Here is a 16583-nt window from a genome sequence, read left to right on the forward strand (position 1 = left end):
AAATAAATCGTTTGTGCCTTGATCTCTATACGTGTACGTTTTCTGGTTGTGTTTTATCTGAAATCAACAACTTGTTTAAAATCAAATCACCTGTCTAATTTTTATAAATTATCTCAATTAGTACCTAATTAACTATATTATAATCAATTATATTATAACACATAATTAAATATATTCAAATATTACAGCATAAAAAACACTTAGTTCGAATTTTATTGTTAAAATGTAATTTTTTATAAAAAAATTTAATAGTAAAATTAAAACGAACATTAAAACGAAGAGTAAGAAAGTGACGCTAACATGATACTTAAAAGAGTGAACGAAGAGTAAGAAAGTGACGCTAACATGATACTTAAAAGAGTGAGAAAGTGACGCCTCACAAACCTGAAAGACCGAGTCGTCCAATGCAAACTAATGACACGGGACAATTCTATTTCATTTTTTGCCCCGTGAAACTGCAAATTAAATTCCTTGATGATATTAATTTTGTGTTTTGTCTTTTTTTTTTCCCAGGAGAAGAAGACTATAATGGAAGCAACAACCAGCAAAATTGGGAGCGACGAAGGACTAACACGCCCCACTTAGCCACTCCATCAATCACAAGGGCCGTTAATATAACGATGCCTCATCTAATTCACCCAAAATAAAATAAAATAAAATAGAAAAAAATCACCAAAAACATAAGAATACGCTATGTTTGACAAAATGATTGGACGAAAATACTATCAAGGATTAAAAAAAAAAACTATTCACATATTTATCTGCAACCTTATATACATTGTACTGTACTGCAATCTTCGTCACTTACATACCCTTCATGCACGGTGCTATACACATGTTTTTACACCCCAAAAAACCACGATTCTAAATGCGCACACGGTGCACTTCTGATTACAAAACCAAAGAAAAACATAACTATACAAACACACATAAACCATCTTTTCGCACTTAGATATATAATAAATATACATATATATATATATTAACACAAAAAAAAAAAAGAGAGTTCTTAACCGAAACGCAGTAACTTGAAACTTTGATTTCAGCCAGAAATCTCAACAGACATAACGTCAGGCTTCTTCTCCTCCTCCTTGGGCAAGATCACTGTGAGCACCCCGTTCTCCATGGTGGCCCTGACCTGGTCCGTCCTGCAATTCTCCGGCAGCCGGAACCGCCTCATGAACTTCCCGACCGACCGCTCGACGCGGTGCCACTTGTCGTCCTTCTCCTCCTTCTCCCGGGCCTTCTCGCCGCTGATCTTGAGCACCATCCCGTCCTCCACCTCAACCTTAACCTCCTCTTTCTTCAGCCCCGGCAGGTCGGCCTTGATTATGTGCGCCTCCGGCCTCTCCTTCCAGTCGATTCGGGTGTTGGCGATCGCCGACGTCGTCTCCTGCCCCATCGACGGCACGTTGGCCACGGACGTCGTGAAGGGGAAGCCGTCAAAAGGGTCCCATATGTCTAGCGAGAAAGGGTCGAAGACGTTGCTTCGTCGTCCACCGAACAGGCTCAGAGCCATTGCTAACTCAAAGGGTTTTTCTTTTCTTCTTTTGTTGGTTAAGAGAAATGGTTGTTTCTGCGTGGATAAAAGTGAGGGGGGTGTGTGTATATATATATGTGTGTGTGTATAATGCGAGAGAGAAGATTTTGACGCTTTGTATCTTATCAAGAACTAGGGTTCTGTGAACTTCTATCGTAATCCTTTGCCATGTACGTGTCCATGGCACCCTAAATCTTGTCCTTCCTCTTTTGACTACGTGTCTCGCCTTGGTCCATGCGAAATCCAGATCATCCCTTTGCTCTCTTTAATTCGTATCTAATTAATTAAATCATGATATACCATCACATGATAAACACAAAAAAGTAATTAAAAGATAATTTAAACTTTTTTATATGATGTGACGTAATATAATTGATTAAACACCAATTGAAACACTAAAATTAGACAAAAAACTCTGAATCTCATTTAAAATATTAAGAGCTTATTCTTTTACATGATTTGAATTATGATTTAAGTTGTGTATATGAGAGAAAAATATTGTAATAAATAAATTTTAATTTTTATTAAAAAACACTGTAGTAATATGACTTGAGTCATAAAATGAACATACGATCTAAGGCCCCGTTCATTTCACCGATTCGAGTTTTGCTACAGTAAAAAGCTCTCAGAAACAGTTATTTCGAACTTTTTTATTACAATAAAAAGCTCTCACATTAAAATACAGCTCAATTCAAATTAAAAACTCAAATTAACGAACTAAACGGGTCCTAAATTTTGAGTATTGTCTTTTGCTCCGTGTACATCCACCGTTCTTTATCTTTTCTTGGGTGGAGAGAATTACAAGACCAAGAGGATGCAACTTATTATGCCCGTTTGGTATTAGTTTTGAAAAAGTTTTTCACGTTTTCCAAGAAGAAAAAATGAAACTGGGAACGGAAACATTGTTTGGCCTAAATGATGGACAAGAAACAGAAATGAAACCGGTTTTTGGTTTAGTGTACTATGAGGAAGAAACTAAAAACGTTTTTTTTTCATTTTTGTTTATGTATTTCCATTTTCTCCTCCCTCACTCCGAGAATGCTGGTCCACTTTGTACTCTACTTCTCTAATTAATGGAGATTACAATCTGATGAAATCGTTATCACCAGGCAAACGCCTTAAGGATCCACCGACTCTCGCCATCTCTCTCTCTGGCGAATTTGTCACTGTCGCGTCGTACGGTTCCCGTCCTTGGGGCGGTGAATTCCTATTGACCCGAGAGGACGAAAAGCTCAAGAGCCCACCGACGACGATGAGAACCACCAACGGTGACGAGAACCTCTGACTGACCCACGACGGCGACAAAAGGCTCAGAACCCATCTCCGCCCATGATTTCCTCCTTCGCAGCACAATTTCCTCTTCCTCCACCGATGCGTGATCTTCTTCTTCTCTTCCGACAAGCTTCCTCCGATCTTCACTGCCTCCTCTGATCTTTCTCCGATCTGCAGTTTTCAATTCTTGACCGCCTCCTTCGTGACCGAAATCGTGACAGTCCGATTTGTAGTCACTTATGTAGACCCCCAGCCACCCATCGATAAGGGTGGGTTATGATTTGAACATAATGGGATGTTTGAGTCTTAAAATTAGATTTAGAACTATTATGTAAAATTATTAAAATGCCCTCTCAATTGTATTTGTTATAAGAAAGTATAGTAAATAAGATCTTAGTTACTATTATAACTGATTTAGGATTTTATTAACTATTTAATATATTCTTTAAAATACTATTAGATGTTTTCAAAAATGTATAACCAAACAGAATTTTAGTTTTTTCTTATACTGAAAATAATCTCTCAATAAAACTATTAAACGCATTTTCAAAAACGATTTCTCCCTGAGATTTTCATTTCCAATTTCATACAAAAAAACAAAATCATTTTAGAACCAATTCCAAATGCACCCATTGCTTTTTATTTCTTTTTTTCTTTGCTGAATATGCAACTTGTGTTTTTGTGTGAAATGGAACGACATATATTGTTTTCTGTAACTGATTTTTGGACTTCTGAAGGCCTAAGTTATTTAAAGGAGGAGTTTTTTCATATTAAGAGGTTCTGTCTTACAGAGTAAGATTTATATTAAATTCTGTTAATTTTGCATGATTTTTTATTATATGTAATGTTAAAGAATTTCTACTGTAATATTAAATTAGCGTGTAAAATTTTGACATTTGAAAAGGTGAATCGCTATCTATTAATAAAATTTTATATATTTTGGTGCTAAATTTAATTTATGCTATACAATTGGGGATAAATTTAAATATAACACATGTCTAATTTTAATAGGGGTGTTTACAAAATCCGTGAATCCGATCAATTCATTTAATTCGATTAGATTCAATTAGACGGGATTTTGAATTGATTACGGATTGAGAAAATCTCAATTCAAAGATTTTGAATTGATTAGTGAATTGAACATTTCTCAATGAGTAAAATTCGTGAATTTAAATTATATATATTTATGTTTTAGGGAAAATTTCATATATTAATACCTTGTGGAATCATTTTTTTAGTATCCCGTGTTTTTAAAAATTTTGAATTGGTACCGTAACGTTTTAAAATATTATTTTTTAGTATTAAAAAATAATTTCTTAAAGCGTCATGATATTAATTCAAAATTATTAAAAACACAGGATACTAAAAAATGATTACACTAAAACACATTATATTAATATGAAATTTCCCCTATATCTTATTGAAACTAATTTTTCATAATTACTTAAGTTGGAATGAATTGAAATTTGTTGAACTATTTTAAGTTATGTTACGTTTATTGGGAATGTGGTGGTGAATTAGTCTAAACTTTAACATAATGTTGATGAATGATGAGACTTCATTTTGAGTCTTCTTGAAGCTAGTTTGTCTTAATTGACAGAGTTGTCATATATAAATTGGATTTTGAGTTTTATTGAGGTTATTTTATGCTTAATATGCTTATTAACATTAAAGGCCCCAAATCCATAGAAAGTTCAATATGTAAAATCCGATCTGTTTGAATTAGATTGGATTAGTAAAACTTTTGTATTGATAATTTTCTCAATCTAATAATTTTGGATTGAATTGTGGACTGACCCATATTCCATGAATTTCAATCTATATAAACACCCCTAAATCTTAACATTTAATTTGATTCCCATTGGTATTTTAACTTTTTAATTTAACCATTATGATGTTGCTTTTTTTTTTCAGATTATTTAAAATTAGAAAATTTACTTCTATATGAAAGCTTAATGCTCATGTAAAAAGGTAGATAATACATTTAAAGTAGCATTACAAAATAGAGAATAAATTAAAACAACATATTAAATAGTAAACATAGTATTAGCATCAATATTTAAGAAAGTCTAAAAAAATATTATGCCAATACAAGAGTTTGAATTTTTTGTTACAAAAAATTTGGTAACAAAAAACCCTGTTTTTGGTAGCAAAATGTTTTTATTATCAAAAAAATTTTAGTAGCAAAAAGTGGGTAGCAGAAAGAATTAGTTACCAAAATTTTAGTAGCAAATAGTTTTTCTTACCAAAAAAATTTTTGGTAACGAAATGTATTTGGTAACAAAATATATGATATTAAGGGACCAAAAGTTTCGGTAGCAAAAGGCTTTTAGTAGCAAAAAATGTGAGTTTTCTGCTACCAAAATTTTAGTAGCAAAATATATTTAATAACAAAAAGTGTGAGCTTTCTACTACTAAAATTTTGGTAGCAAAATATATTTGATAGCAAAACATGTGAGCTTTCTGCTACCAAAATTTTTGTAACAAAATATATTTGATAGCAAAAAGTGAGTTTTCTGCTACCAAAATTTTAGTAGCAAAATATATTTAGTAACAAAAAGTGTGAGCTTTCTACTACCAAATTTTGGTAGCAAAATATATTTGATAACAAAAATTATGAGCTTTCTGCTACCAAAATTTTAGTAGCAAAATATATTTGGTAGCAAAAAATATGAGTTTTTTAGTGACAAAAACTGAGACAGATTTATATACCTGTATTTTTAAAAAATATATATATAAATAAAAACTAAATATTAATTTAAAAATCTCTAAATATTTCAATACATATTATAATCCAAACAAAATACTAAAATAATGATACTTAAACAAACCTAAACATTTATGCAAATATTGTACTAATAAAATCTTAATATTACAAAAATTAAACGCTCTAACAAATTGAGGCTGGTGGTGGCGGTAGCGGTGGATATTCTATTCTTGGAACGGAAGGTCCAGGATGATCGGACGGCGGATTTATCTGTTAAAATAACTTTTGAATAAGCTCATGTTGTTGCTTTATTAGAATTTTCATATCCGACATACGACGTTTATTTTCCTGAACTTCATTTTCAAGCTTTTCATATCCTAACCCTCTAGATTTGCGACCTTGTGGCGCTTTTTTTAGTACAGGGCCTATGTCACGCTTAAAACCATATTTTTCATACCTCTCACTTGACAAAACTTGAGAGTAAATTTCTTCCTCTGCATCAGAGTCAAGTTCTTACCCCTCTAATACTTCACTTAAACGAGCATTGCGGATCTTAATCATTTGTTCTTGCATTAGGCAAAGTGTTATAAACTCAAGTTAGAGTAAAAAAAATACAAAATCAAACGAAATGATAAAGTGTTTAATAATTCTTACATAATCTTCCTTTGTTCTCTCAGTTCTCCATCCCCGTGATTCGCTCCAATGAGTGTTCTTAAAGACCTCAAAATACCCTCCCGAAGCATTTGAGTCAGAACTTGAATGTGTGTTCTACATAAAAATTATTATTTGTTAGTTAGTTAAAAAGAAAAAAGAAATTATGGTTTCAAGTGGTAATATACTTAAAGTTAGTGAAAGTTAATTACATGGACTTCCTCCAAATGTTGAACTATAGATCTTGAGCCACCCAAATAACCTGTTGGCTTTTTAGAATAATTTTCAGCAGCAACCTGTGCTATTTTCTATATAAATGAAAAAAAGAAGCATTTAAATGCATTAAAATATAATAGAAATTTCGACATCATCTCCCCTACAATTTCAATTAACCCAGAAAATCCAAAACCACACATATTGGTTCAATTTGCATATCCAAAACCACAATCTCAAACAAACATCTCATAATACAGTTAAATTGTTCATTTTACCTAGCATTGATCATCGCCAAAGCAATTCGTGCACATCCACTCCCAATCATCTGATTTAATGTATGGATTCAGTAAATGTTGCAATGGATCTTTTCCTTCATCAATAATGGCTTGATATTTTTGGTGGCACCGATATCGATAACCTTTAAAGCGCTCATAGAAATATTGATGCACAATGTCTTTCAATTGTGGATGCGCCTCAAAATCTAAATTAAATAGATCTTAAAGAAAAAAAAGTTGCTAAATTTGTTTTTACATAAGTGCAATCGTTATAAAGAATAAGTTACAATAGAAAATTTTACCTTCAATCGTCTTATGCATTCATTCTGTTCGTTTTCAGGAATCTTACCCCAACCACTATACTTTAATGGAGCATGGTGACGAACTATAGAACCGATTTTGCTCGCAAATCGGCCCGCATGCTCCCCGTAAACTCGGAGCTCAGATTCCCTAAATTGTACTTGAAGCTTTCCTTTCTTGGACACTAACTTGTTAATTCCTTGACATGTAGTTGGTCCTCAAACATTTGTTGACCATGCTATTTACAAAGGTGGTTAAATGTAGAATAGTGTAAAAAAAAAAACTCAATTAAAAATAATTATTATGATCTTACGTGTATTGAAACGTAGAATCTCCGGAGGTTGATCCTCATGCAATTGTTGATGATCATGAGATGACTCATTATCTGCTCGTGAAGATGTGGATGAGCCTAATGTGCCTAAAGATGCCACTGAAGGAGTCCAAAGAGATGCCTCAACATCCCGCAGAGATGGAGCGGATTTGGATTTTGAACCAGAACTAAACGATAGCTTTCTCTTACGAGTAGACATAACTGATATCTTGAAACAATAAAAATAAAAATAGAAATTAGTGATTAGAGGTATGGTATATTCAAATCTTGTCACAGTTTTACAACTACTTCAAACAATCACAAATGCATATTTTGAAGTTAAACTGAAATAATTTGACCTAATCAATTACTATAATCAGTTGCAGAATCAATAAATCACTCCACTCATATATGTCTCCGAAATTCGGTTCGTCACATAAATCCAACTCTTATCCATAACTATCCTAAACATCACGAATTGAATAATCAAAACAAATTAACTATTGATATGAGTGTCGTTGGTGGCATAATTATTCTTGTCAAGACATGAACCACAATACATCAAACAAAAACTTGTCAAGACAGAAGACAAGTTTGAAAAGTTGTCTAAACAAATATGCAATCGATCAGGAAACTCAAGAGAATGTTATTTTCTTCAATAGGCATATGATTCTGATTTTCACATTATATAATCCGATTAAGTTTCATAAAATTTATTTCCGAAGGGTTGAATATTTATATATGGCTCTTATATGACCTGAAGTTCCATAGTCTAATCGTTTTTTCTTTCAAAATTCACGTGTAGAAAACAAGTGTATTGGGGCATATAATTGAACCATGTTTATACTATGGAAGGAGCTTATTCTTCTTGAGTTGCTAATTGTACAGATCAAAGCAATCGCTGTAATTGCAAATTTATTTGAACCTCCTTGTTGCCAAACGGTCTAGGCAGATTGCTAGAAAAATAAACACCCTAAACCATGAACTTAGCAAGGCAGATTGCTACCCTAATCTAACTCTGCTTCCACGAAGAAAAGAAAAAAGCACGAATGGCTCAGTGAACTTAGTTAATCCACAATCTAAAAGACTCCCAACATTCCTTATCTCCATTATCTGTAATTACAGTCTTCATACATAAATCCCTAATTCAGAACGAGAAATTAGCGAAATCTCATTTTTGAAATTGCAACCACATTCAACATAACGATGAGAGAAAGAGATAGAGAGAACTGACCGGAAAGAAGGAGGAGGTGTTGACCGGCGGCGGCAAAAGCGAGAATCGGCGTCGGCGACGGTGAAATTCAGTGGCTAGAGAGAGAAAGAGCGACAGAGAGATCTAGAGCTAGAGAGAATCGGCGATGGCTAGAAGAGTGGAAGGCCGCGGAGGAGGAGCGGCGGCTGGAGAAGAAGGCGGAGCAAACACTGAAGAAGATGGCGAAGAAGGGGAAGAAGGGCGTGGGTGAAACGCGTGGGTGTGTTTTGAAGGGGAAGAGGAGCGGCGGGTGGAGAAATGGTGGAGGCGTATAGGGATTTTGAGCTCAAGCGTGGGTGTGGTTTGAAATATTATTTTGATACCAAATATTATGTTTTTTTTGGGGCAATACGTGAGAATGACTATCCAATAAAATGAAATTAGTAAAATGATTTTTTTTTATTTTTTTATGAAAAAAGATACTTACTCATTTTTTATAAAAAAATGTCATTTTGTAAATAAAAATTTTAAAAAATTATTTTACTAATAAAATTTTTCAAAAGAGTTATTTTTACGAAGGCCTCGTTTTTTTTGTTACCAAACATTTGGTAGTAAATATTAGTAGCAAAAAATGCCTTTTCGCCATCAAAATATGAATTTGGTAGTAGAATTATGTTTTCTACTACCAAAATTTAGTACTAAAAAAATATGTTTTTTATTACCAAATATAATTTTGGTAACTGAAAATATATTTTTTGCTATCAAATTTGAATTTGGTATCAAAAAGACATATATTTAAAATTAAAAAAATACACTTTAATGACAAATTATTTTAAAATTATTGTTCTAGTAACATTATAATAAAAAAAGTAGTTTTGAAATTGAAATACATTATTCAAAGTTAAAAATCAATCAAATAACGAGATTATATATTACTCTATGTGGAACATATACTTAATTAACAAGATCACATATGTGTACATATGAGCATGTCTCTTGTTACACCAACACAAAATAACTAAATTATCAAATAATTGTTATATACTAGGATGATTGTTAAAACTTAATATATGACATATTCATAGAAAATTGAAAAAAAAAACAATACGAGCACAAAATATAAAGTTTAATGTTTTTATATGATTTGCTACCAAATACAACTTTTGGTAGCAAAAAACGCCTTTTTGTCACCAAAATAAGAATTTGGTAGTAAATTTTTTTTTGCTACTAAAATTTGATAGCAAAAAATTATGTTTTTTGGTAGCAAAAACTTGATTTTTCGCTACCAAATTTTAGTGGCAGATAGTTATATTTTACTTCCAACACTTGGTAACAAATGTTATTTGTTTTGCTACCAAAAATAATTCAGTAGCAAATACCTCGGGCGGGAAAAAATTTTGCTTACCGCCAACTTTTTGTTACCAAAACATGTTTGGTAGCAAAAACGTAATATTTTGCTACCAAATTTTTGGTGACAGAATCTTATGTTTTTGTTACCAAATATTATTTTGGTAGCAAAAAGTTATTGGTGGGAACTAAATTTCATTTCCCGTCATGTTATTTATTACCAAATTATATTTGGTAATGGATTGTGTTGTTTTTACTGTCAAATTTGGTAACTAAAGCCTTCATACTTTCAGCTACTAAAGTTTGATAGTAAAAAATGTATTTTCTGCTACCAAAACTTTTTTGGTATCAAAAAGTTTAGAAAGTAATTATTCTTGTAGTGCTTGTAATAGCGAGCTTCCAATTAGAGGTAAATCTTTCACATATTTTATGCTTGTAATTAGCTATAAATTAGTTTGGCAATTCAAAATGTACAGTCAACGATACATACGTTTTTGAATTAAAGATTATATATGTCGCTCAAATTATATATGTTCGTATATTCATAAAGCTTTCTACGGTGCCGTGACCTTCCAAGTTTCTGCCAAGTACTGACCGACAAAAGGGACCCACAACTCCAACTAGTCTCTGGACAGACCCTTCAAAGCGGTCGGGCCAAAGCGCTCATACTCAACACGTTTGAAGATCTCGAAGGGCCTATAATCTCCCACATTCGATCTCACAGTAATCCCAAGACCTACACCATTGGACCCCTCCACGCCCACTCCAACTAGTCATATCAGTCTTCAAACAGTCTATTCGAAGTGGACAGAAATTGAATGGCTTGGCTTGATTCTCAGCCTCCCAATTCCGTGATCTACGTCAGTTTTGGAAGCATTACGATTATGACGAAGGGAGACTTTATGGAGTTTTGGTACAATTTGGTGATCAGCAAGAAGCGGTTCTTGTGACCCCCCGATTTGGTGGCGGAGAATGGCGGCGGCGGCCACAGTCAGATCCCGGAGGAGCTATCGGAGGCGACAAGGGAGTGAGGATACATGGTAGGGTGGGTCCCACAAGAGGAGGTGCTGGCGCACCATGCTGTGGGAGCTTTTCTGACTCATAGTGGTTGGAATTCGACTTTGGAGAGTATAGTGGCTGAGGTTCCTATGATATGTTGGCCTTATTTTGCGGATCAACAGATTATTAGTGGATATGTTGGTGATGTGTGGAAGCTTGGGATTGACATGAAAGATGTTTGTGATAGGAGAGTTGTGGAAAAGATGATCAATGATCTGATGGTCGAGAGGAGGGAGGAGTTCGTTAGTTCAACGGCTAAGATGGCTAGGTTGGCAAGAAAGACTGTGAGTGAAGGTGGGACATCTTATTGCAATTTGAACCGGTTGATAGAGGACATAAAAGGTTATAATTAAAAAAAAATTGTAAAGTCTGTCCAAAATATTATTGATCCACGCTGACATCTGCTCAAATAATTAACAAATGTTGGCGCGTAATTCATAAGTTGGCGCTTGGAAGTAATCGTGAATTGATTGGACCAGGCATTTGATCGTTTCAAGGGAATTTTTATACAATATAGTGGTTCTGACTGAATAATAAAAAAGAATACTCATATTTAATATTATCTAAACATATATTGAAATGTTTAAAAATTATGAATGTTACAAAAATCTGACAACATATATAAGTCAAATATTGCCGACTTATCCTCAACTAATTAAGTACTGTTGGATTTAATGTAGCCTTTCACGATGGAGGAAGGTTAAGATCGTGTATTGTTTTTTTCTTGCTTGGTACTTTTCTATTGGAATTTGCTGAGGAAAGTTTTCATTGAGACATTTTTTGTTCTTCTCAATAGCAGATCTTGCAATCTTAATATTGATGCCACCAGTGTAATAAAATCCTCAATCTGTCATTAAAAAATAATAATAATTAAAACAAAACAGAACGTGTGTAGCTGCCACGTGCCATTAATTAGCTAAACAAAACAATGGATAAATTAAGTACTTATTAATTTGATTACATATTGGTTCATCCCTATGATCACTAATTATTTTTATAATGCAAATGGAGAACGAAAGGCCACAACCAAGTGTTCTCACTTTTCCATTGCCGGCGCTGGGACATGTCACCTCCATGCTCACACTCGCCGAGCTTATCAGCCTCGCCGGCATCAATGTCACCTTCCTCAACACCGACCACGTCCACAATCGCCTGCTTCGAAACACCGACATTGAAGCCCGGTTCGCCGACTATCCCGGGTTCCTATTCAAAACCATCTCCGACGGCTGCCGGACGACCACCCACGTTCAACGGACAGAATAATGGAGTTGTATTATTCGATGAACGCCACAACCAAACCCGAGTTGAAAGAGATGCTGGTTTCTGGTTCATTGGGTCCGGTGACTTGCATTATAGCTGATGGAGCTTTGTCTGGCTTTGCTACTGATTTAGCCTATGAACTTCACATTCCCATAATCCATTTTTGAACGGTTAGTGCTTGTTGCATCTGGATCCACTTCTGCGTTGACGGTACACTTTAAAGCTTGCTTGATTTCCTTTATTCATTCCTTTGTTTTTCTTGTTTTTTTTTTTTTCGTTTTTTCTTTATATAAAATGATTAGAATTTGGACGTAATTGTTATGAAAATGATGAGGAAAGAAAAAGGAAAAGAAGACATGGATAGGCTGATAACGAGTGTGCCTGGCATGGAAAGCTTCTTAAGATGCCGTGACCTGCCTAGTTTCCGCCAAGTGAGCGACTTGAGCGACCCAGGAATCAATTGAGCTCGAGGGACCCGCCAAAGCTGTATAGCCCAAGAGCTTATTATTACCATCTTGGTAATCTTAACCAATACCTCTTAAAATATATGAATTATAATTTTTATTATTTATAAATAATTACATTAATAAAATGATATTTATTAAGAATAAAAAGTAAAATTCGCACTCTTAAAGTAAGTTCTCTATTTTTTCCAACACGCTTTGAAGACCTCGATGGGCCTATACTCTCCCATATTAAAAATCTTATCTGCCCTGAAACCTACACCATCGGACCTCTCCACACTCATCTCAAACGCAGGTTAGCCAAGAAGAACGAGTCCAAGCCCGGTCGATCTTCGAACAGAATTTTTGAAGTAGACAGAAACTGCATGGACTGGCACGATTCTCAGCCTCCAAAGTCTGTGATCTACGTCAGTTTTGGAAGCATTACGACCGTAACGAGAGACGAACTAATGGAGTTTTGGCACCGCCTTGTGAACAGCAACATGAGGTTCTTGTGGTTCATACGGCCAAACATGGTGACCGGAGAAGGCGGCGAAGGGGACGTCCCGGTGGAGCTTCTTGAGGCGACGAGGGAGAGAGGGTACATGGTGGGGTGGGTCCCCCAAGAGGAGGTGCTGGCCAACCAGGCGGTGGGTGGGTTTTGACTCATAGTGGTTGGAATTCGACTTTGGAGAGTATAGTGGCTGGAGTTCCTATGATATGTTGGCCTTATTTCGCTGATCAACCGATTGATAGCAGATATGTTGGTGAAGTGTGGAAGCTTGGGATTGACATGAAGAATGTTTGTGACAGGAAAGTTGTGGAAAATATGGTGAGTGATCTGATGGTGGAGAGGAGGGAGGAGTTTGTGAGATCCACGGCTGAGATGGCTAGGCTGGCGAGAAAGAGGGTGAGTGAAGGTGGGTCATCTTATTGTAACTTGGATCGGTTGATAGAGGATATAAGGTTCACATTTAACAACACCGGGAATTATAATTCAGCTCATGAGTAAGCTCTCTAGACTCTGCAAAATATCATCTTTAGAGGATGTTATAAAAAATTGACGCACGCAGCATCTAACACAGAATATGTCAAGTTCACCGTAGATGATCATGGAATTTCTGCACAATGAATATTTCTGAATAAAGAATCTGTCTTGTATTTCTCAATAATATAATAGTTTTTTTTTTTTTTTTACTGTACTTTAAAGTTTATATTAAAAAAGCAAAAAAGCTAAACGGTTGCGCGGTGCCGTTTCGTGGTGCCATTCAGCTCCACTGAGATGTTTAAAAATGCTCTTAAAAAATTTATACCCTATATTTTAAATTGTATCATATTTGTATTTCACATTTCAAATTCACATCACGTTAAATCCATGCCTTACTCATCCTTACCTTTTTTTTTTATTATTCTTTTCGCTTCATGGGTGATTTTGACTATCGAAAAAGACAAATATGTAATATATACATATTTATACATATCCTTCATATTTTAGAATTTTTAATTTTTACTAATTTCTAAATGCAAGGTATGAAAGTAAAATACAATAATACCCTCAATATTGTTCCAACATATACTTAATTGTTTAAACATAAATCTTATAAAAATCTAACAATAAGATCATTGCCGAATTCTTCAACTACGTACCGTTGGATTTCTTATTGTTGTTTACGATGGAGGAAGATGCAAGATCGTGCATTATTTTTTTTCTTTCTTCGTCTTTGCTCATTGGATTTTACTGAGCGATCATGTTTTAATGGAGACGTTTTCTCTGTTCTTCTCGAGAGTAGATCTTGCAATCTCATCTGCTCGCTGGCCATGCTTTTGTCGTCTATAATTAGTTGTTTAGAAAAGTTGAGAGATGCCTCTAAATTCTGATTGGTTTTTATCCCAATGAATAATGTAATTTTTTTTTTTCCTTTTTGGGGAAGAATATTACAACGGTTAATATAATCAATATAAATCATGTAGCGCAGACTTGTGATAATATGATGGGCATAGCAAGTTCGAGCATTGCCCTTGCTAACAGTATCAATAAACGTGCGGCACTGAGAAATATGTCCCACTAAATTGAAAGTTATCTCTTCATTGTTTAGATAAAACACGATGTGTGTCAATTTGATTCTCCCTTAACAGATTTTTTTTTTTTATTGATGCCTGCAGGGCAATAAAATTATTGATCTGTCATTGGAAGTATAAAAAAATAAAAATAAAAACTAAAAAACTAAAAACAAAACTTGCGTAGCTACCATCATGTGCCAAGATTGCCATTATGGGATCATGCCCAACCTAATTCCTAGCTAAATAAACCGACGACAAATTAAGTACCTTGATTTTGATTACATGGCGGCTGACCACTTTCACTAAATAATTTTCATAACTCAAATGAAGAACCAAAGGCGTCAACTAGTCCTCCCACCAAGAGTTCTCATTTTCCCCTTTCCGGCGCAGGGACATGTCACCGCCATGCTCACTCTCGCCGAGGTTCTCAGCCTCGCCGGCATCGACGTCACCTTTCTCAACACCGACCACATCCACAATCGCCTTTTCCGTCATGCTGACGTTGAAGCCCGGTTTGCCGACTATCCCGGGCTCCTATTCAGAACCGTCCCCGACGGCCTGCCAGACGACCACCCGCGCTCACATGAAAGAACAGAGGTATTTCATTCAATGATTGCGACAACCAAGCCGGTGTTGAAGGAGATGCTGGTTTCCGGTGCATTGGGCTCGGTGACTTGCATTATAGCTGATGGATCTTTTGCTCGCTTTGCTACTGATTTAGCCTATGAATTTCAAATTCCCATAATTCATTTTCGAACAGTTAGTGCCTGTTGCATCTGGATACACTTCTGTGTTGACGATATCATTAAAGCCGGGGAGCTTCCCCTTAGAGGTAATAACTCAATCTATTCATGTTATAGCTTGCATGATCCCCTTTCTGTCCTTCTTTTGTTATTGCAGTATGTTATGTATTAACTGATTTGAGTTTTGACGTACTTGGTGTGAAATAATGGTGAAAATAAAAAAGAAAAAGAAGACATGAATAGGCTAATAACAAGCGTTCCCGGCATGGAAAGCTTCTTAAGGTGCCGCGACTTGCCTAGTTTCTGCCAAGTGAGAGACTTAAGCAACCCACAACTCAATTCAATCGCTCGAGAAACCCGTCAAAGCTGTAGAGCACAAGGGCTTATACTAAACACCTTTGAAGACCTTGAAGGGCCTATACTCTCCCATATTAGAAGCCTGATTTGCCCTAAAACCTACACCATCGGACCTCTCCACACTCACCTCAAACTAAGGTTGGCGAGGAAGAACGCTTCAAAGTCTGACCAATCTTCGAATAGTATTTTTGAAGTGGACAGAAACTGCATGGACTGGCTAGATTCTCAGCCTTCCAAGTCTGTGATCTACGTAAGTTTTGGAAGCATTACGATCTTGACAAGAGAAGCCCTAATCGAGTTTTGGCACGGTCTTGTGAACAGCAACATGAGGTTCTTGTGGGTCGTACGGCCGGACATGGTGACAGGAGAAGGCGGCGAAGGTGACGTCCCGGCGGAGCTGCTGGAAGCGACGAGGGAGAGAGGATATATGGTTGGGTGGGTCCCTCAAGTGGAGGTGTTGGCCCACCAGGCCGTAGGCGGGTTTTTGACCCATAGTGGCTGGAATTCGACTTTGGAGAGTATTGTGGCTGGAGTTCCTATGATATGTTGGCCTTATTTCGCTGATCAACAGATTAATAGTAGATTTGTTGGTGAGGTGTGGAAGCTTGGGATTGACATGAAGGATGTTTGTGATAGGAAAGTTGTGGAAAAGATGGTTATTGATCTGATGGTGGAGAGAAGGGAGGAGTTTGTGAGATCAACGGCTGAGATGGCTCGGTTGGCGAAAGAAAGTGTAAGTGAAGGTGGGTCATCGTATTGTAATTTGGATCGTTTGGTAGAGTACATAAGGCTGACCAGTAAAGAGAAATAGGCTATGTGAGCTATGAAAAAATTAATAAAAAATAAGTGC

At 35.6% G+C, this 16583-nt stretch overlaps 2 protein-coding genes, 1 long non-coding RNA gene and 2 pseudogenes across 6 annotated transcripts; 3 read left to right on the forward strand and 2 right to left on the reverse strand.

Annotated features, from left to right (window-relative positions):
* Positions 1 to 748: 748 nt before the first annotated feature.
* On the reverse strand, positions 749 to 1661 carry LOC21389314 (18.1 kDa class I heat shock protein). Its single transcript, XM_010107798.2, has one exon. It carries the CDS (start codon positions 1517 to 1519, stop codon positions 1043 to 1045), a length of 477 nt encoding a protein of 158 aa, XP_010106100.1. The 5' UTR covers positions 1520 to 1661; the 3' UTR covers positions 749 to 1042.
* Positions 1662 to 5569: 3908 nt separating this feature from the next.
* LOC112093487 lies at positions 5570 to 8826 on the reverse strand. Of its 4 annotated transcripts, none has more exons than XR_002903081.1 (6): positions 8506 to 8826; positions 7275 to 7500; positions 6662 to 7199; positions 6383 to 6478; positions 6174 to 6287; positions 5570 to 6085 (listed from the first exon to the last, which is right to left on the reverse strand). It is a non-coding gene; the product is annotated as an uncharacterized LOC112093487 (long non-coding RNA). The 4 variants fall into 4 exon arrangements; XR_002903082.1 differs by having other exon boundaries at positions 5570 to 5789; positions 5977 to 6287; XR_002903080.1 differs by having other exon boundaries at positions 5570 to 6287; positions 7275 to 7493.
* Positions 8827 to 10126: 1300 nt separating this feature from the next.
* LOC112093485 lies at positions 10127 to 11222 on the forward strand (annotated as a pseudogene).
* Positions 11223 to 11874: 652 nt separating this feature from the next.
* On the forward strand, positions 11875 to 13584 carry LOC112093486 (annotated as a pseudogene).
* A 1373-nt stretch (positions 13585 to 14957) lies between these two features.
* Positions 14958 to 16544, forward strand: LOC21389315 (7-deoxyloganetic acid glucosyltransferase). Its single transcript, XM_024172019.1, has 2 exons — positions 14958 to 15465; positions 15601 to 16544. Exons 1-2 carry the CDS (start codon positions 14958 to 14960, stop codon positions 16542 to 16544), a joined length of 1452 nt encoding a protein of 483 aa, XP_024027787.1.
* Positions 16545 to 16583: the final 39 nt, after the last annotated feature.

Source organism: Morus notabilis, unplaced genomic scaffold, assembly GCF_000414095.1.
Source record: "Morus notabilis unplaced genomic scaffold, ASM41409v2 Scaffold1622, whole genome shotgun sequence".
NCBI classification, from domain to species: Eukaryota; Viridiplantae; Streptophyta; class Magnoliopsida; order Rosales; family Moraceae; genus Morus; species Morus notabilis.

Excerpts from the sequence above, each read along its gene's own strand:
- LOC21389314 (XM_010107798.2), bottom strand. The coding sequence starts at position 1,519 with ATGGCTCTGAGCCTGTTCGGTGGACGACGAAGCAACGTCTTCGACCCT.
- LOC21389315 (XM_024172019.1), top strand. The coding sequence starts at position 14,958 with ATGAAGAACCAAAGGCGTCAACTAGTCCTCCCACCAAGAGTTCTCATT. Across the intron at positions 15,466-15,600 it reads CGGGGAGCTTCCCCTTAGAG|AAAAAGAAGACATGAATAGG; the intron begins GTAATAACTCAA and ends AAAATAAAAAAG.